Source organism: Sciurus carolinensis, chromosome 6, assembly GCF_902686445.1.
Source record: "Sciurus carolinensis chromosome 6, mSciCar1.2, whole genome shotgun sequence".
NCBI lineage: Eukaryota > Metazoa > Chordata > Mammalia > Rodentia > Sciuridae > Sciurus > Sciurus carolinensis.
In genome coordinates, this window is record NC_062218.1 from 99,915,122 (window position 1) to 99,935,603 (window position 20,482).

Here is a 20,482-nt window from a genome sequence, read left to right on the forward strand (position 1 = left end):
AAGGTGAACAGCCAGGGAGCTTAAGTCACCTCTTTAAAAAAAATTTTTTTTAGTTGTAGATGGACACAATCCCTTTTATTTTTATGTGGTGCTGAGGATTGAACCTGGTGCTTCACACCTGCTAAGCAAGCACTCTACAACTGAGCTACAAACCCCCACCCCACCTCCTTTATTAATGGAAAGTAAATGGCCTTAAGGTGAGCTCTGGCTGGGCAGAAACCACCACGTGTTAATCATCTCTAACCCTGTGCTCAAGCATACTACCTGGCACCCTTAGCTTTCTGAATGATTTGTTAGGACAAACTGGGTTGTAGCACCGAAGAGTAGAGGAGCCTGGACTGGACTGAAAAGAAAATAGCTTACAATTTTACAAAGGAGGCTGAAAGGCGGTGTTGTTTCAATGCTTTATTAACAGTTGGAAACAAACCCATCAAACTAGAGGTGATGACATCCCAGAAGCCCAAGGGGCAAGGGAAACAGGTTTGCATTTTGTACCCCTCCTTTATTTATTTATTTATTTATTTATTTATTTATTTATTTTTTATTAAATGCATCTTAGCAAAAGTAGATTAAAAAAGAAAGTGTCAAAACACTAGATGTCAGCCAGCAAGAGGAAGAAGGTGACGCAGGGGAGCAACAGGACCCCTGCACCAGTCTTCCCTGAAATAGCCCAGAAGAGCTGCCTTCGCCCCTTTGGACACAAACTCTTAGCAACCAAAACCCCCTTCCTGGCCTCAAGGCTCCTTCAGATTTCCTTAGCTCCCCCTTCCTATAACTGTAATTCTGGGCCAATCCCTAAACGTACCATTCTCTCTCCCTAGTTGGGATAGGCTCAAAGGGGCACAAGGAGGACATAAGTGTCACCTAAGCCAGAGAATTTGAGCTTCCTGAGGTTGGGGTCACTAAACAGTTCAGTTTGCCCTCATTCAGAAGGGAGCAGGGGGTGTACAGTGCAGGCAACCCTTGTGCCCACTTCCCTGTGTCCAGTTAGCATTTATACATCTGGCTTGATAATCTATTAAATTCATAAAAACTGTGGCCTCAGAGCTCCTGTTATTCTTGGGCCTGGCCCAGCCCAACCAGTGAAGCAGCTCCTTCTGCTCCAGAAGTAATGCAGAGTGGTGGTGGTGGTGCTCTATCTTAATCTCAAGGTCCAGAAGGCTTGAGGACTGAGGCCAAGGTCCAGGGGCATGTTCAGGATTGTGGCCTGTAAGGGAAAGCCCTAGAACTCTGAACCTACCATCAAAACCTATTACATTATGGAGGGGAAAGGGGAAAGGAAGTTATTTTTCTTTAAAAAATTTTTTTTCGTACAAAAATAGATCCTTTGCAAAACAATTTCTCAGCCAGGAGGCTCCACCTCCCATTTCCTTGGAGATAAGAGGGTGAGGTGTTGGGATGGTCACACTATAGCCCATACTCCAAATGAGATGCACCAAAGCTCTGCAGAAGGAATGAGGGGGGACCCTGGCTCAGTAGCCTGGAGGCTGGTATAGAGGGTCCAGGAAGGCAAAGGCAAAAGGGCATGGCAATGGGTTGGGGATGGACCCACTACTGTTACTGTGCCACAGCTACCTGTCCACAGGCTCAGACCTAGGCTGCAGTGGAACAAGTAGAGTGGCACAGATCCTTTTTATTTTGAGAAGCCTTTTCCAGCAAGGTGGGGTTAGGGTGGGATTTGCTCTGGCTTTCTCAGAAGCAGCTCCCAATGCCACAGCACTAGTAATAAATAACAACAGCTAGGAAGGGAAGAGAAGAGCAGAGGTGACAGTAATAAAAGGAAGGATCTAGCCCAAAGGTTCATAAGCTCCATGCTATTCTCAGGGCCAGAGAAACCACAAAAGAAAAGCACAAATTCAGCAAGTTTGACCCACTAGAAGGTTGGGCTGAGAAAGCAGGCTGGGCTTTGTCTAAGACAAGCCCCTCTGAGTAACAGAGGAAACAGGGTTAAGGCAGCAAACATGTCCCCTGCTTTGGTAATACAACAGCCAGGGCTGGCTGAGTTGGTCTCAGGCCTCTCCCACATGACCCTTTCTCCTCCAGTCTCCAGGCAGCTGAAGATGTATGTGATGTTCTGAGAGCAGCAGGCCAGAGAAAGATGGGTCAGGGTAGTGGAAGTGGTTGCCCCAGAGGAATATCCCCTAGACCCTTTAGGCACATGCTGCAGGGCAGAACAATCCAGGCTCCATTTAGGAGCTGCCTGGTCCATGCCAGGGTCCCAGTTTAACTTGCGCGGCCAACCAACTCCTTGGCTTCCTCAAGGATTGTGGGAACTCCTTCACTGTTCTTGGGCACCTTGACAGGAACAGCAGTCATGGCATCATCCTTGGTCAGCTCTGAAGCTAGCAGAGATGTGACTGCACACCCAGCCTTCCTGTTGGCTGCAAGAGAAGATATGAGAAATGCTGTCTATGGAAGGCCTCATTTCTAATCTTTTTCAAACTCTATTGCAGACATCCAGCCAAAAGCCATGCAAATATAGCTGCCTTTTCTGGTTCACAAAGGTCCTTACTTTGAAGAAGGAGAGATAGAGATCCAGCCTGTGGGGTTTATCTTTGGGAGCAAAGAATATAAAAGAGTGTGGTATGACAGAAGAGCACACCCTGCCCTTGCTTACTTGTTGTGATAACAGTACTAAGGCTTGAACAGGGCTAGAGAGAAGGAACTGGGTTTAACTGTTGGTGTGTCACACTTAGAGAGAGACAAAGTATTCAAAGTTTATTTTCTCATGATAGGGTTGTTGGAATTAAATAGGTTAAAGCTTAGTACAGAGTATTATTTTTTCTTCTTAGCAGACCACAGAAAGCTCCTACACCAAAATACATTACCGTCAGGTCCAGGAGGGCTGTTCCTACAGAAGGTAGCCTACTGAAGGCTGCTGGTGGACTCTTGCAAAAACCAGCAGCAGCCACTAACTGGCGTCACATGTACCCCATACTCCCATGTGTTTCTCCAATAACCAATGCCCAAATACCTGGCTCTTTCCCTTCTCTTTAAGGCCTTACAAGATAGGTAGAGAATGTGAGTGTGTATGTTGGTGGGGGAGGGATAAAAGGCACGTCAGAAAAGGCAGAGCTGGGATCAAGGATAGCCAAGATAGGACCCCTATGAAGAAATCTCTGCTTAAAGGATTATGAAGTTCTGGCTGTCATCCTACACAGGAAGAGAAGAACCAATCAACTGACGTGTTTCTGTCAACTTTTAGGATCTGTACTCAAGACTTTAATATTTATTAGACTTATGACCCCATCATCCTCAACAGAAAGGCAGCTCCTTGGGACTGTGCCCATGTCATGTTTTGCTTCTTCCCATGCTCTAGAAGCACACAGAGACTGCATGTACATAAAGACTAGCTTAAAGTGAAAGAAGCCAGATACAAAAGGCTATATATATCAGTCCATTCCTATGAACTGTGTAGCACAGGCAAATCCAAGACATAGAAAGAAGATTAGTGTTTGCCAAGGGCTAGGGAGGGGAGAATCAAAATAAAGAGATGATAAATATTTGAGATAGATAAATATTTGTTTATCCTGATTTGAACATTACACAGTATGTGTACATGTATCAAAACATCAAGATAACCCCTAAATAAATATAATTTTTATGTATTAATAAAAAATGACTTAATGGATATAGGATTTCTTTTGGAGATGATGAAAATGTTCTGGAATTAGTGACAATTTTAAAATCTTGTGATTATATTAAAATCCAGTGAATTGTACACTTTAAAATGATAAATTTCAGTTATATGAATTATAGCTCAATTAAATTAAGGGAAAAAAGAAAACAAAATGACTTTTCTGGGGACCCAGGAAATTGGATTAGAGAAAGCAAGTGCCTAAGCCTTAAAGAAGCAGGAGCAGCTGCAAAGGCCTAGTGCTTCTAAATGAGAGCTGCAGGACTGAACAGCTATGACCATGAGCAGGAACAGTCCAGAGGAGCCAAGGAACAAAATGCCTCCTCTGGAGCAGCAAAAAGCTTTAGGTAGGCAGAAGCCAAATGGGATCAGAGAGTCCAAGTCTTCATTGTGGTGAAGCCTGTCAGCCTTGTTGCAGAGCCATGACCCAGAGAGGTTGTTCCTGCCTGCAGAGGCTCCCACAGGTCAGGCAGGGAGCACACAGCATGCCCATAGGTTACCAACTTATAGGTCACCTCCTCCTCCTCCTCCTCCTCCTCCCAGGAACACAAGGGGTCATCTACCAAGAGGAGAAAGAATAGTGAAGCCCCCAACTGATCACCATAGGGCTCAGCTTGTTATAGATCAGAGATGTGTGACCTAAACTCCAGGGGTTTTATCACGCCACTCACTTGAATTAGGAAACTACTGCGTTAACATCTGAAAGGTGATTAAGAGGAGCCCACTTGATTCTGACTATGGCAATCTACCTGTGTACACTTCTTCTACCTTCCTTCTTAGTCTCTCCTTACCAGCAAAATCTTCCTCAGACAAGCTTAGTTTCCACTCTTTTCAGAAGGGTGATGCCCAGAAAGGTGATGGTTCTGAGATCACTTTATTGCTTCTTTGAATTCAACCTCTAGCAGTACTGCCACTGTGTGTGTTTCTCTCCAGTGTGTGTCTAGTTTGTATGTTGAAGTAACTTCTGATTCTAGACCCTGGGAAAAAGAACATTAGATTTTGGGAACACTTGTCCTGGGTAGCACAAAGTCAGTGTGCTGGCAGGATTATTAACTCATAAGAGAATGGTCTCACAGACTGTGGGGAAAAGGAATAATCTTAAGATACTTATCAAAGCTTTCTTAGGTATAGGATTCCTAGAAGTCAGGGGTGAGCTAGGATAAAAACATCAGCAAAATTAACCATATGGCCCTAGAAGTATAGCTGAATTAGAAAAATGCTAATGATCTGGAAAAAGACCTTTATAAAACACAGGCTCGAAACTTTAGTAAAGAGGAAGTGCTCTTGTTAATAAGCTTCCTTAGGGAAGAGGAAACTAGGACAGATGGAGCAATCATTACCATCCTAAATAACTCATTATTGTCTAAAACTCTCCTAATTATATTTCCTGTCCTATTTTTATAAAAGATGGGAGAAAATTAGGGGTGGTATAGGAACACTCTTACCAACCTTCTCCAGGCAAGTGGTCATCAGAAAATCTCCCTAAAGAAATTTCATCATGTCCAGAACTCTCCTTGTTATACCATATGAAAGAGCATTTCCAGCCCATACAGAGGGGGGTCACTGTCATCTCCTGTCCATTCATGCAGGTTTAGTGGAAACAGCCCTGGACTTGGAATCACAAAACTGGGCTATGGATCTGGGTGGGCTCTATCATTAGATAGCCATGTATGTGTGGGCCCTAATTCCTTTCACCTATAAGCAGGTTACATACTAACCACCAGGGGTCTTCAGCATTTTCTCAGCACTAATTGTCTATTGGTGTTGGGAAGCTGGGAAGTGGGAGAGGGAATGAAAGAGACAGAGAAATGAATTTCTTTCTCCCCTTGACTTACATCCCAGTGAGCAAATGGCCTGTGTATAAGAGGTTACAATTCAGTTGTGGAAATAACGTTGAGTCATTAAGACCACAAGCTGACTCAATCATGAGCCTAAAATAGTTGCTGTAATACAATCACATGGATTCTTCCCCTTGACACTCAAGCCATTGTTCTCCCACACCCTGCAGATCATAGCAGTTTACATGTTGCTGTTAATGAATCAGTCCTATGATAGTAACTCTCCTCTTCCAACTCCTCAATGGGTTTTTGTATTCTGGTCACTTCATCATGTCTCCAGAGACCGGAAGAATTCAACATTCCTTTAAATTCTAGGAAAAGGCTAGTGTCTTTGAATAGGGGCAGCTGCCTCATTGGGAAAGGACTCTGATGTAGATATACTTGACAGTGCGGCTGTTTTTTTGTCTCTTAGCAATTTCACTCCTAGCATAAGTCTCCTATTCTCTCTTTCACTGGGAGATGGTACTTTGACAAATTCAGGTCCTCTGCTGAAATGTTAAGTTCTGACAAAATCCTGCTTCCTCTGCCTGTTGAATCCTGATTTCCCACTTGGAAAGAAATGGAGACTGGGACCTACCCAGCAGAGGGAAGTCACTGGCTGCTTGTGTACAGGAAGCATCTGGGATTGTAGTATAGTTCCACAGGAAGACATTTTAAAAGGGAATTCCCCAACAAAATCTGATAAAGACAGGCACTAAGATGAGAGGGTTGAGGAACACAGAGAAATAAGAAGCAAGGTACTTCTATTGGGCTTAATGCTTAATGTAAAGTCATATCACCTTACACAGTGGCAGGAAACAATGCTACAAAAATCTCTAAAGGCCACATACAAAAGTACTACCAGCTGTACTCTCTACCTTAATGCCTATTCATAAGACTAAATGTTCTAACCCAAAGAGTTCTAAGTCCTTCATACCCACTTTTCATCCCATTTAGAGAGCCTTTACTCAGAGAATGCCATAAAATGGATAAGCTGTAACTAATGACTTTTCTGCTTAGGGAAGGTTTTAAAGTCATACAGAAGAGCCCTCAAAAAAAGAATTTCCATTTGAGTGTTCAAAGTCTGGGCAGAAATAGGCAGCTGGCTATAACATATAACTTGTAGTCATCTATGACATTTGGGCCAGGAAAATGAGTTTATGTGGGCTGGTATGTTCTGTATCCTTGATCCTTATGTCATTTTTTCAGGCTGTGACAGATACTGTAGTCCTAGAAACATCAGCATATTAATAGTTAAGCACTGGTCAAAGCCAGCTACACAACTCTTTATAAAAGTAAATATCTTATCAAATGGGCCTACAGAGTACACCAGTCAGTGAACAGAACACATCTTTAATCCCTCAGAGGTAGGAACCTTTGATGTAGCATTTTCTGTAACTTTCGACAAAGAAGCTATCACTCCTAGCCCTAGAGGGACTTCACTAGACATAAAGGTGAAGTCAACTCCACATGAAGGCCAGCCTTGGCTATACCTGCTTTTGAACTAATCTCTTGGGAGTTGGGGTTATGACTCAGTGGTAGAGCATTTGCCTAGTATGCACAAGGCCCTGGGTTCAATCCTCAGCACCCCCCACACACACACAAAGTCTCTTGGTCATGTTAATGACCCTCAAGGGAAACTTGTTAATTACTCCTTCACCAGACTAATGGCTGGATCAGTTGTCCTTCCATCTCCATAATTCTTTTTACAGGCTCTGGCTCAGTATAATACATTTAAATCTTTTACAGCCCAGGAGAGGAGTCTGCATGAGTGTGGGGACAGCAAAGACAGCGAAAGCTAACTGCACCCAAGGAATAAGCAGTTCCTAGACACAGTAATCCTTCAGGTGGGATGCTCCTCTACATTCTTACAAATGAGGGCAGTGATGCTTCACTTTCCTCCTATAGGATATTCTACTTGCTACATTCGTTCTTTTTCTATCTTTTTGTGAAGTTGAAAGTAAGAACTCTGACATTTTTCTTTTTAAAATCCATATCACATGTAGTTTTGTATTTAAGTAAAAAAGAATTTTTTTTGCAGTGCTAGGGACTAAACCCAGGGCCTTGCACATGCTAGGCAATCACTTTAACATTTAGCTATAACCCAGCTGATAGGTCAATTATTTTTATATACACATGCTTACTCAAATCCCTGTGTCCTGAAGCATGGTGTTCTTGTTCCAAATTTCTGCTTCAAGAATGGAGGAAATGCAAAAATAGTCAAATATAATTGATATGTTGTCAGTCTCTCTGACATTAGTACTTTCTAATATCAGAGGAAGAGCACTAGATAATCCACTCTCAATGCTGGGATGTTGGGACGTTTCCAAACCCATACAGCACCATGTGTTCTTCAGTCCAAGACTAGAAGGACCTTGAACATAAAGGCCTCACCCCCTTCAACATCCAGGTTGGTTCCATTATTTTTACTTACCCTGACGGGGTCCTCTCTTCCGTCGGAATGCTGCACCTGATTGCAGGGCTTCTAGAAGACTATCCATCACACCTGTCTCATCACCCTCTGTCATGAACAAAGAGAGATGTAAAACTCTTCAGCCAGAGCAGCATGGCAAATGTCAAATTCCACATGAAATATATGGCTACCGCTTGAACTCCCCTCTATTGTAGTGGCTAAAAGTTCAGAACAGACAAGGAAGGCTACAGGCCTGTGTTTACTGGTGTCTGTTTAAAAATGGCAAAACAAAAGATTTAATTGCCTACTATTTATTTAGTGCAAATCCTGGGATATTTTCTTGCAGTGCTGCCATTCTCCCCACCTAATCAGGACTAGCACAAAGAATTACTGAATAGTCCAATATCAAGACCAGGGTAAGTACAGAGACAGCAATAGTGAAATAGACAATTATATCACTCTGTCTTTACCCTAAAGTGTTTCATTCTGATTTACACAAACATCTCATCTCATGGAGAGCGTGGTTCAGGTTTCAAAGCAAGGCTAAATGAAGAGAGAGCACTGATCAGCATATTTCATTTAAGTATTGCTTCTAGTGGCTGTTTCTTCCTGAAACCAGTCCTACATCTAAAAGGAGCACATTGGCTGGAATACAAAGAGTTAATGTAGAATCCTTGTTCCAGCCAGGCTGGGTTTCCATGGCAACAGCTCAGGATAGTGAAATCTAAAACTGTGAAATCCCAAGGAGTGGGTTGGCTGCCAGCTCCAAGGCTAAGGCTCACTGCTTCTAGTGCCATCTGCTGTCTGAACATCAGCAGTGCAGTTGACCTACATTCCAACCTTACTTGCTTGACCCAGGTACTGGAAACAGGGCAAGGTCCACTACGCCACCTGTTGGCCCAGAGCAACTCTCACCCTGTCACCTGGACTCCACCTTCCCCCATTTTGTCCTAACCAGTTTCTAGGGGAAAAAATCCTGAAGGTTCAGAGAGAATGGAAAAGAAGGTGACTGATATTCATGTGGCCTTTAATAACATTTACTGGAGGAAAGTTTGTGGCTTATATACAATCAAGGTAAGGCAAGGGAATTGCTTTCCAGAAAAATATAAAGGAAAATCTCTGAAAGCGAGAGATGGTAGAGTAGCTTTTACTGCTTGTGCTCAGCAATGCACTGATTCTTCATAGACTTGGCAAACCTGAGGACCCCTTTATTTGCAGAATACTCATGCTCATGGCCTCTCAGGTTCAGCTCAGTGCCATGAATAACATATGCTGTATTTGCTGTATTTCTGCTGCCCATGGGGGAGGGGGGAGGGAATCCACAGCAGGAAAGAAGCAGAGACAGGAAACAGCGGGCCAGTAATTGAGACCATATGTTTCAACAAAGACATGCTTCTGGTCATGAAACAGAGATTCTGCTGCAGAAAGAAAAGGGTAGCCAGATTCCTGCTCCCTTCCAAAAGTTCAATCCATTTATGATATTATAGTGACACAATACTTAGTAAAATAAGGAGAAAGGGAGGACAGTCACAATTAGAAAAATGTAAGGACAGTCAGGAAAATATTATGGGGGAAAAAAACCCCAAAAGATTAAGTGAAGGGAATGAGAACAGGTCAGAGGAAGCTTCAGATGGGCAGAAGGAATGAGTATGTGTAATAGCAACACTAAAATCACCAGGGAGATGAGACATAATGCAAGAACCATCAAAGGAGAGACAGATTTTTGCATAGAGAACTGGAAAGTACACATAACTGAAGTGGGGTTTAAAGTCCAGCATCAGGAGCTAGGAGGAAGAAGTCTGCTAAAAATCATTTGCTAAGAAATTAAGCTCAGTCCTGAGCTATTCTCTCCTGCCTCTAGATTCTAGATAGAGAAGCCTCCTAAATGTTGGTTTCTCAACTCATCAGCCCTTCTGTGCTTCTTACCTGCATTCATGTCTATGAGTTGCTCTCTCTTCTGCTGCTTCTCAAGCCGCTCCTTTTCTGCCTTCTCCTTGGCTAGTTTTGCTCGTCGCATCTTTTCCTCCGTCTCCCGTCGTTTCTGGTTCTCCTTAACTGCTTGCTGCAGGGCAGGAAGATTCAAACATATGTATACCCACCACCGGACAACCTGAACCCCGTGTAAAGTTAGCACATAGCCCTTACTCACCACAAACATATTTCTGAAGTTGTGCAGATCCATGAAGAATTCTTCCACAGATAACTTTTTGGGGTCAAAGATGAAATAGTCACCTAGTTCCTTATAGAGGGTCTCCATATTAGAGTGCATCATCCGCAGCTTGTTATACTGTTCCTGTGCATCCTTCACAAAGCTGTGCAGCCAAGAAGTAAAGGACCAAGACCAATAAGAAGACCCACTCCTCTAGCCCAGAGAATTACTAGAAGAAGCATACTGGCATGCATAAGGATTTTCAACACAGCACTGTTTATGACAGGGTAAAACCAGAAACAACTAAATATCTAAAAGAGAAGAATGGTAAATCATAAACTTTGGTACATGCAGAATAGGAGGTGGTAATTTAAAAAGAGTCTGTTTTGCATATACTAGTGTGGAAACATGGCGAAGACATTATGCACAAAAAGCAATACAACGTAGTTATTGTTTAAAATAAATTCATCAGGTGTAAATCAGAAAGAAGTTCAGTAGCAATGGTTTCCCTTTCACTTCCACAATGAGAATGCTTTCAGGAACTACGTACTTAACGAAAAAAAAAAATTTTTTTGGTACCAGGGATTGAACCCAGGGGTGCTTAGCCACTAAACCACATCTACAGTCCTTTTTATTTTTTTGAGATAGGATGTTGCTAAATTGCACAGGGCCTTGATATGCTGCTGAGGCTGATTCTGAACTTGTGGTCCTCCTGAGCCTCTGGGATTATAGGTGTGCACCACCCATGCCAAGCTGAAAAAAAATTTTTAAGACAGAAAATTTGAATATAGTCACATTTATCCTGTTGTCCCCCTCGGGGAAGTGTGTTTTCTCCCTTCCCAGGGAGCAACTCTTTCCTTTTAGGAAAGGATATAGTCATTTTTTCAACAAACTTATCTTTTTCATCTGTGGCAGCTGGGAAATTCTGAACATCCCGTTCCACATCAGAAATTTGTTTCTTCATCTGATCTAGGTTCTTTTGCAAGTTTTCAGCAGAAACTATGAGAAACAAAAAGAAAGCAAGAGCTTATTAGTAATTTCAGCCTCAAGACCCCTTAGCTTTCATCTTTCCTATTGTACATTCTGGTTCTCAATTATTTTTGTTCTCTTATGTACTCTCTTCTAGTCATTTCACACAATTAAGTTTTCCTCTTTGCATCAAGACCACAATTATTTGATAATTGGTGTTTTAGCCTCTACAAGGTGTATAGTACTAAGAATAGAGGGCAGACTTCATTTAATTTAAAAAGAATCTACAAAATCCCCTGAGATCTAGGTTTCATTTATTTTAGAAAACTGGGTTTAGGAGAAGGGAGACCTATGTAGAAATATAGAAGCAGGGCAGAATTCTGTCCCATTTCTAGTGAATGTTTTACTTACTCCCAGGAGAGTGAGGCATGAGGTGTGTTAATCTAGTCTGCTTTCTGAATGACAACAAATATGAACCTAGACTGAAAACACCTGCCTTTCCAGTTGTTTTTGGTGTGTTTCCCCAGAAATGGAAAGAGCTCTTCTATTTTTATACACAGAGACCTCTCTTCAGCCTTATGTTCCTCCTTTGTGGCTTTGACACAATGCCTAAACCTTCCACCACTCCCACTTAAAATAGTCTGTACTGAAAATGATTCAAAATCTAAACGGTGTCTTATTTTGCTCCCCCAGCATACCACTGGGGCTTGGAACCACCTTCTGGCTTTGCCCCAGTCTGTCTCACCTCGGCTGGCTTTCTCTACATGGGCAAGCTCATCTGGGAACTTGAGGACATCAGGATAATCATTCTCACACAACTCAGCCAAGAAGTGCAACAATGTCATCTTCTGATCTGTGGACTTAGTGTCTCGAAGCTGGGGGTGAGAGGAGAAATCATTAGTATTGACTTGCCCAAGAATACTTGAGGCCAACACTGGGCTCCACGGAGGCCTATAGCCTTCCCTTGGTTGTCCTGCTCTAACCCATGACTTACCTTGCACAGGAAGCTGATGTTGAAGCCAAAAGCCCCAGCATTCCTGGAGCCAGCATTCATATAGTTTCCAACAAGGAGGGTTATCTCCAGGAGGCTAGAGAAACTCTCACTCTTACGTAGTTCCTCACATGCAGCAGTGACAGAAACAATCTCTGGCTTGATATTCTCCACTTGCTCACTGAATTGTAGTTTGAAGAGGATGGCATTGAGACGAGGCCGAAGACGGGGCACTGTGCCCATCTAGTGGGAAAGATAAGCAATTTCATTACAGCTAATAAAAACAAAGAAGTTAAAAAAAGAGGCAGAGCCTCCTCTGGGAGGATGAGAGTTCCAAAGCAGAGAGAAAAGAGAATGAAAGACTGGTTCAAAACAGGCAAGAGCAAATGTCCAGGCTATTCTCTGCAGGGGAGGGAAATAAGGGAATGAGAGCAGAGCAGAATGCGCCAGGCCTCACTTACCACCACACCAAACTGCTCTGACTCTGCCAGATCATCATACTCATCCTTCAGCTCAGAGAGCATTTTTAACTGCTCTGGCTCTGGCATCTGCTTAATGAGATTCTGAAAGAGAGAAAGGTTGTCTCTGTGTAAAGGGAAGCAGTTAACAACTTTATTCTATATGACTTTTATCCTTTTGTCAGTCCCACACTGTACCCAAAGACCACTACAAAAGGAAACATGGGGCTGCAGGAAGGCGGAGGCAGCTAGCAAAATGGCAGGACTTTTTCCTCAGCTAAGCAGGGAGAAGGTGAGGTTGATATCCAGCTATGCAGAAGAGCCAACTCCTATAAGACAACATTGCTCCTTACCTGGATCATAGATTCTGTAAGAACAGCCTCATTCACCTCCAGGATAACATTCTTAATCTCTTGATATGGCATGCGGAAGGAACCCAAAAAGATTGCTGCCAGAAAGTGAGAGAAGACATGTTCTCAGTCTCTTCTCCCTTCTAACCCATTCTGCAAGTCTATGCTGCATAATCTTCCCAAGAAGGCTCTTTGAAAGTCACTTTGCCCATACAGGTAAAGTTCAAGTTCCTGAGTTCAGCACTTAAGCATTCTCTCATCAATCCCCACAGTTACGTCACTTACAGCCGTAACGCACCATTCCATAAACATCATGATTTTCCTTGCCTTTGCTCACACAGGAAGTGTTTGATCTATTCTGTCTACATACATCAAAGTATTTCACCCCACTCTATTTTAGTGGGCTCCCAGAACTCCATCTTCAAAGTTGTCATTGCCCTGACCTGCTCTGATTCTTAAACTGTCTCTCTTTCTAACAAACAAATCCTGTCCTTCCAGTATGCTCACTTTCTAATCTCTGACTCTTCAAACTTATCAGGAGTTCTCTCTAATCTTCTGACAATCAATCCGTTTTCTCTGAGTGTGTCAGTTCCACTCTGCCTTCTCCATCTGACTAAGGCCTTATAGTCTATCACTTCACACAGCTCTCTATCATTACTACTATCACTTCACACTGCTCATTACCATTACCGCTATTCTTTTGCTTCCTGCATTTTTCCAGATCCTGGTTAATTCAGTTATCTCCTTTCTCTACTCTTACTTGGGCTGATGCAGATGAAAATCCATGCATTTGCAGTGGCATAAATGACAGCTGGGGTTTCAGTGCTGCTGAGCAATCCCTTTCTGTGTGTCCTTACTTCCACATGCTTCCACTCCTCTGGGCAGGTCTTCCAAATTATACCCATTCTCCTAACTGTCCCTCTACTTCCCCATTTGTTCTGAGACCATACTCCTCTTTGCTGAGAAAAACTGAAGATGTTGATCAAATTTCTTGCCCAGTCTTCTCTTATGCCACTAAAAAACTGAACACTGGGCTGGGCATGGTGGTGCACACTCAGGAGGCTGAGACAGGAGGAGTGAAAGTTCAAGGCCAGGCTTGGTAACTTAGTGAAATTCTGTCTCAAAATAAAAAAGGATAGGGTTGTAGCTCAGTGGCAGAGCATACTAGATCCAATCCCCAGTACTGCAAAAAAGAAGAAAGAAGATTGGGAACTCCCAGGTACAGTCAGACTAGAAAAGGCTTTGGAAAGCACTGTTTTGGAAACACCTGCTGTGCCAATACTTCTGTAAGCTTATCAGCATACACTTACACACACATATGTATACACATATATACACATGCCCCTGGTACTCATCCTTTCCTCAAGCTTCCACAGAAGAGGTGGTCCTAAGGTCCTTTTCCTTCAGCATATGTACATAGTGAAGTCTCTCCTATTTGGGGGGAAAAAAATCTTTCCCAACCCAGCGTTCCTCTCTCATTACCAAATTCTTTCACTTTATAGCATTCCGAAAATAGTCTTTTCTTTTACTGTCACAAATTTCACTTATCTTCACAAAGCTAATGAAAAGATAACACTGAGACTTACTCAATGTAAGATTCGACCCTGTCACCTCTCACTACATCCACTAGCCATTGTTCCTCCCCCAAAAGAGAATCTGTTCTTTCAGTAAATGGTAAGTGATCTAAACTCAAGAAATACCATCCTTATTTCCTCTATCAATCACTAAGTTCCATTAACTTCTTACTATCCTCTGCCTTCTTTTTATTTGATCTTAATTTAAGGCCCTAATCACCTCTAATCTAGTTTAAAGAAATAACATAACTCATCTCTCTGCCTAGTATTTTCCTACCCAGCAATTCGGCATGAAAAAAAAAAAATCACTACCAAAGTAGCCTTCCTAAAAATTACACAGGTTGTAACACTCATTTTCCTGATTAAAACCTCTTTCAATAACTTCCATGGCTTTACTCAGGTAGACTCAACTACTTGCAGTTCTTGAACTCAATGTTATCTCATGCCAATGTGCCTTCTTACAGGCTGATCCCTCTCCTGAAACAAGCCATTCCTCACCCTTAATAGTGTTTTCAACTCAATTTAAGAAGTACCTCCCTGAGAGGTGCTACTCCAGGATTTGTCCCTTCTAGTACTCCCCCAACTTGATTTGGATGTCCCCTTTCCTAGTGCTCTCATAAGAATTCTAGCATACTTCTATCACAGCATTTATCAATCTATGGCATTGTTATTATTTGCCTTTCCATCTTTACCAGACACACGATTCAAGAAGATGGGGATGATGTCTGATTAAGCTTTGTATCCTTAACACACAAGAGGCACTTAATCATTGGGTATTTTTTCTTTCCTTTAAAAAATTTTGTTTAAAGTATTTTTTTTTAGATGTTGATGGGCCTTTAATTATTGTATATGGTGCTGAGAATCAAACCCAGTGCCTCACACATGCTAGCAAGTGCTCTATCCAGCCACAACCCCAACCCCCACTTAATCATTGTTGAATCGCTAAATTCCACCTCTCAGACCATCCTACTGAGATTAATCTTGATTCTCTTTCTTAATTCTGTCTTCCATATTGATATCACTCCACTGGGAATAATAATATTCATCATGGTCTTTTGTGTATCATTTTTGAAAATAATAATTACCCAAGTTTTGTACTTCCTCATATTACTTTTGTCTCCATAAAAGTATTTCATCACAAACCCTATTTAGTAATGTTTATTGATAACTTACATAGCTTACATAGTCAAGAATAATGTAAAGACTTACTGCTTTTGTTGTATCACTTGACTTTATTTATGGGTACATGTACATATTAGTTGTGTAACTTTGGCCAAGTAACATTTGAACTTCAGTTTTCTCATTGGGAAAAATGAGGACAATAACCACATTCACAAGACTGAGTTTTATGGCAAATACAACCTTTTGTCTCTGGAACACATACTTAATATAAGCCTAATTAGAGTCTGTCACACAGCAGACTCTCAAATATTTGTTGGACAAAAATTTAAATCTATATTAGTCAGAATAAAGTATGCAGATCAACAGTTGAAATGAATAAACAAACAGAACCCCACTCATTCTGAAAGTCAGGTAAGTATTACCTAGATCTATTTTGCAAAGAAATTTCTTTTTCATGCTTTTCTTTTTTTTTGGTACCAGGGATTGAACTTAGAGGCACTTAACCACTAAGTCACATCCTCCAACCCTGTCCCAACCCCCGCTTCTTTTAAATTTTGACACAGGGTCTCTCTAGTTTGCTGAGGCTGGCTTTGAACTTGTGATTCTGTCTTAGTCTTCTGAGTTGGATTATAGGCATGCACCACCATGCCTAGTGAGAAATGTTTGATCTGAAAATTTTCCACCATTCAGCATTCTCAGTATAGGTGGCAGGTTTAGAACAGAAAAATTTGGAGTTCTTGGAGTCTAGAATTCTCTGAAGTTCCTGATTCTCCTCTGAGAAGAACAAGATTGACTTCATTTATTCTAAATTACAAAGTAATTTCAGATTCAACTGAAGCCAAGCTAATACCTGCATTACTTATCAGCAGGGGGAAAAATGAAATGTACTGTTTCTAGAACACTTGTAGGTTTTCTGTAGACACAATAGAAAGAGTAAGGGCTTGAAACAAGAGTCTGAGGTTCAACTCTAACCCTCAGAGTTCTTATTAGCTCTATGAAGAGGCAAATTCCTAAAATTCTTAGCCTGTTTCCTTTACATAAAACCATATATTTATCAATCTTGCAATGGCACCAATGGGATTAAATGGAGTACTGGAAATTCATTATGCAATTCCTAGCTTACAGCAGGAATTCAAGAAATGGGAATATCATATTGAGAGACCCTAAACTCAAGGCAATTAAGTTTTTAAAAGAAATTCTTCACATTTAAAATAGTTGGGATCACAGTTACTCACAGAGATTCTGAGCCGTCTTTGAATCCAACACCTTTAACTCTTTTACTTTTTTCTTTTGTACAGATTTCTTTTCTTCTCCACCTTCCTGATCCTTTTTGGCTAGTGAGAGAAAGATTAGAAAACCATAATTAAGGATAAGTCACCTCTGTTCCTTACTGAACTACTACTGTCTAGCCTGGAATGGCCCTTTGCCTGGTCTCCATAATGGTCTCCCCATTGTATTCCTTGAAGGCTAACCTACTCTTTAGCCACTCAGATCTTACTGATTGCCCCCCCCCCACTATAATGAAAATTTCATTTTTGTTTCTCCAAGAGTTATCAATAATGCTTTCCTACCTACATTCTATCCACTTGCAGGGATCAGCAAACTTTATAGAAAGAGCAAAACAGTAAATATTTTAGGTTTTGCAGGCTACGTGGTCTGTTCTCATTTCTCAGCTCTGCAACTGTGGCATGAAAGCAGCCATAAGAAATATATAAAATGAGCAAGGCTGTGTTCCAATAAAACTCTTCACAAAAATAGTCAAAAAAATAGTAGTCTGACAACCCCTGTACTAGAATCTTTTCACTCTGTTATCCTTTTGTGTCTATTAAAATTTTTCTATCTTTTAAGCTCCATCTTGAACATGACTTGCCCTACAGGGAAAAAAAGGAAAACAAACTGTTCTGAACAGACATAATTATAAAATACTTTGTCCTATAATATAACTTGGTATAAAATTTTTAGAAAGCCACATGGGAATAGCTCTGAAAGCAGAGTCAATAAATAAAGCTAGCTGGTTCTGAGCAGAGGAATGGACAGAACTTGAGCATGAGAGTATGAGAAATACTTTTGAACACAAACCCTCTTACACCATTTGAATTTTAGACCATATGAAAATTATTATATTACCTGGTACAAATAAACAAGAAATAAAAACAAAAAGTTATGGACAAATGGTACCAAAAAATCCTATAAAAACATTCATCCCTTTGAACCAGCAGTCCCAATTTGAGGAAGAAAAATTCCAAATACAAAAAGATTGGTTATTTAAAGAAATGATTACTGAATAAGAAAACAAAAAAACAGTACAGAAAAATCATGACATAAAGAGTTGATTTAAGAAAACAACAACAATAATAAGTCAGGCATGGTGGTACAGGCCTGTAAGCCCACTGGTTCAGGAAGCTGAGGCAAGAGGATCACAAATTCAAAGCAAGACTCAGGAACTCAGTGAGGCTGTAAACAACTTAGTGAGACCTTGTCTGAAAATAAAAAAAATTTAAAAGGGGCTAGGAATGTGGCCCAGGAGTAAAGTGCTTCTGGGTTCAATCCCTGGTACCTAAATAAATAAGTAAGTAAGTAAGTAAGTAAGTTAAGTAAGTAAGTAAGTAAGTAAGTAAGTAAATAAATAAATAAATAAATAAATAAATAAAATAGATAAGCCTCTAGAAAGACTGACAAAGCTAAAAAGAGAGAAGGCTTACATACTACTATCAGGAATGAAATGGAGTATTATTACAGGTTCTGCAGCCATTAAAAGGCTATGGGAACACCATGAACATTTTTATACTTATAAACTGACAATTATCAAGAAATGACCCAATACCACCCAAATTCAACCAATGTAAATGAAATAAACATCTTGAATACTCTTGAAAACTATTTTTAAATTTAAAATCTTCTTAAAAGAAAATCTTCTGGCCTAGAAGATTTCAATGAAGAATTATACCAAACACTTAAATAAAAATTAACAATCTATTTCAGAAAAGAGAGGAGGTGTGAGGCAATACTTCCCACTTCATTTTTTGAGACAAGTATTACCTTGATACCAAATCAGACAAGTATAATAAAGCAACAATAACAGGAAAAAAAAAGAAAAAAGAAAAAGAACTGGACACCATTAATATCCCTCATGAACTTAAGACACAGATATGATTTGCAAATCTTTTCTACAATTCTGTGGATTGTCTTCTTTCTTTCTTGATGACAACCTTTAGAGAACAAAATTTCATTCTGATGAAGTTCAAGTTCTTTTATTGCTTGTGTTTTTTATATCAACAAATTCCAAATTCAAGATAATGAAAATTTAACCCCACGTTTTCCTCTCAGTCTTACAGTTTTAGCTCATACATTAAGGTCTTTGATTAATTTCAAATTTAATTTTTGTATATGGTGTGAGGTGAGATCTAACTTAATCCTTTTACACACTGTTCATCTATATGGAACACATTTCTTGAAAAGACTATTCTTTCCCCATTAAATGGTCTTGGCACCCTTGTTAAATATCCGTTAGCCATAGATAAGGGGTTTATAATTCCACCAATTCTAGAGGTTGAGGTAGAAGGATTACAAGATCAAGGCCAGCCTGGACCCTGTCTCAAAATGAAAAATAAAAAAGGGCTGGGTATGTGGCTCAGTGGCCAAGTACCCCTGGATTCAATTCCCAGAACCAGGGGGCAGGAGGGAAATCTTTGCATCCTTGGGATACATTCTACTTCATTATGGTAAATAATTCTTTTTACATGTTGCTGGATTCAGTTTGCTGACTTTTCCCATCCATACGCATAAAAGATCTTGCTCTGTAGTTTTATTTTCTTACAACACACTATCTGGTTTTGGCATTAGGATAACATTAGTATCATAAAATGAGATAAGAGGTGTTCTCTCAGTTTCTGTTTCTTAGAAGAATTTACACAGAATTAGCATTAAGTCTTTAAATGTCATGCAGAATTCAGCAGTAAAGACATCTGGGTCAGGGTTTTTCTTTTTGGGTAGTTTTGGATTCATCATTGAATCTCTTTACATGTTAATGGTCTACTCAGATTATCTATTTCTTCCTGAGCCAGTCTTGGTACTTTGTATGTTAGAATTCTCCATTTCATCTGGGTTATAAACTATGTTGGCATATAATTGCTCATAGTTTTCCCTTATAATTTATTTTGTTGTTGTTGTTGTTTTTTGTTTGAAGGCTGGTAGTAATGTTCACTCATTTCTGATTCTAATAATTTGTCTTGGTCAATCTGGCTGAAATTTTGTCAAATTTATCTTTTTCAAAGAACAAGTTTTAAGTTTGATTAATTTTTTTTCTATTGGGTTTTCTACTCTTTACTTAAATTTCCACCCCAATCTTTATTATTCCCTTCATTCTGCTTGCTTTAGGTATAATTTGCTCTTTTCTTTCTACTGTCTTGAGGTTGAAGTCTAAGATTATAGATTTGAGATGATTCTTCTTTCTTAATATAGGCATATTCAGCTACAAATTACTGTGCATTTCACAAGGTTTCATGTGTTGTGTCTTCATTTTTCATGTATCTTTTAAATTTTTATTTTCTGATTTTTCTCGAGTAATTGGTTATTTAGGAGTATGTTGTTTAATATTCATATATGTAAGTGTTTCCCATTTTTCTGTTATGCATTTCTACTTCTACTATAGTCAGACACCATGTTTTCTATTAGTTGTATCCTTTGGAACTTATTGAGGTTGGTTTTATGGTGTAACAAAGAAAATGGGTACTTTAACAAATACTGATGGTAAGGTTGTTATAGTCTGAATTCTTCCCCCTTCAAATTCATATGTTGTTGAAGTTCTAACACTTAGTATATAGAACATGTCTGTATTTGAAGACAGGGTCTTTGAAGAATTAAAATAAGGTCATTAGAGTGGGTCCTAATTCAGTTAAGACTGGTGTCCTTATAAGAAGAGAAAAATTAGACAGATACAAACAAAAGGAAGACCAAATGAAGACACAGAAGAAGGTGGTTATCTACACGACAAGGAGAGACT

At 40.2% G+C, this 20,482-nt stretch overlaps 1 protein-coding gene across 4 annotated transcripts in view; it reads right to left on the reverse strand.

Annotated features, from left to right (window-relative positions):
- Window positions 1-391: 391 nt before the first annotated feature.
- Diaph1 (diaphanous related formin 1) overlaps window positions 392-20,482 on the reverse strand; it is a 100,700-nt gene continuing 80,609 nt past the window's right edge. For 2 of the 4 annotated variants that reach the window (XM_047555044.1, XM_047555042.1), the window contains 10 exons: window positions 16,716-16,814; window positions 12,788-12,882; window positions 12,438-12,539; window positions 11,980-12,219; window positions 11,731-11,860; window positions 10,891-11,015; window positions 10,017-10,181; window positions 9,794-9,929; window positions 7,889-7,975; window positions 392-2,381 (listed from right to left, as the gene is read on the reverse strand). In XM_047555044.1, the coding sequence (XP_047411000.1) occupies window positions 2,224-2,381; window positions 7,889-7,975; window positions 9,794-9,929; window positions 10,017-10,181; window positions 10,891-11,015; window positions 11,731-11,860; window positions 11,980-12,219; window positions 12,438-12,539; window positions 12,788-12,882; window positions 16,716-16,814 (1,337 nt within the window). In that variant the 3' untranslated portion in view covers window positions 392-2,223. Of the gene's footprint in view, window positions 2,382-3,732; window positions 4,197-7,888; window positions 7,976-9,793; window positions 9,930-10,016; window positions 10,182-10,890; window positions 11,016-11,730; window positions 11,861-11,979; window positions 12,220-12,437; window positions 12,540-12,787; window positions 12,883-16,715; window positions 16,815-20,482 lie in introns of those variants that run through there. The other 2 variants (XM_047555043.1, XM_047555041.1) reach the window with 1 other exon arrangement.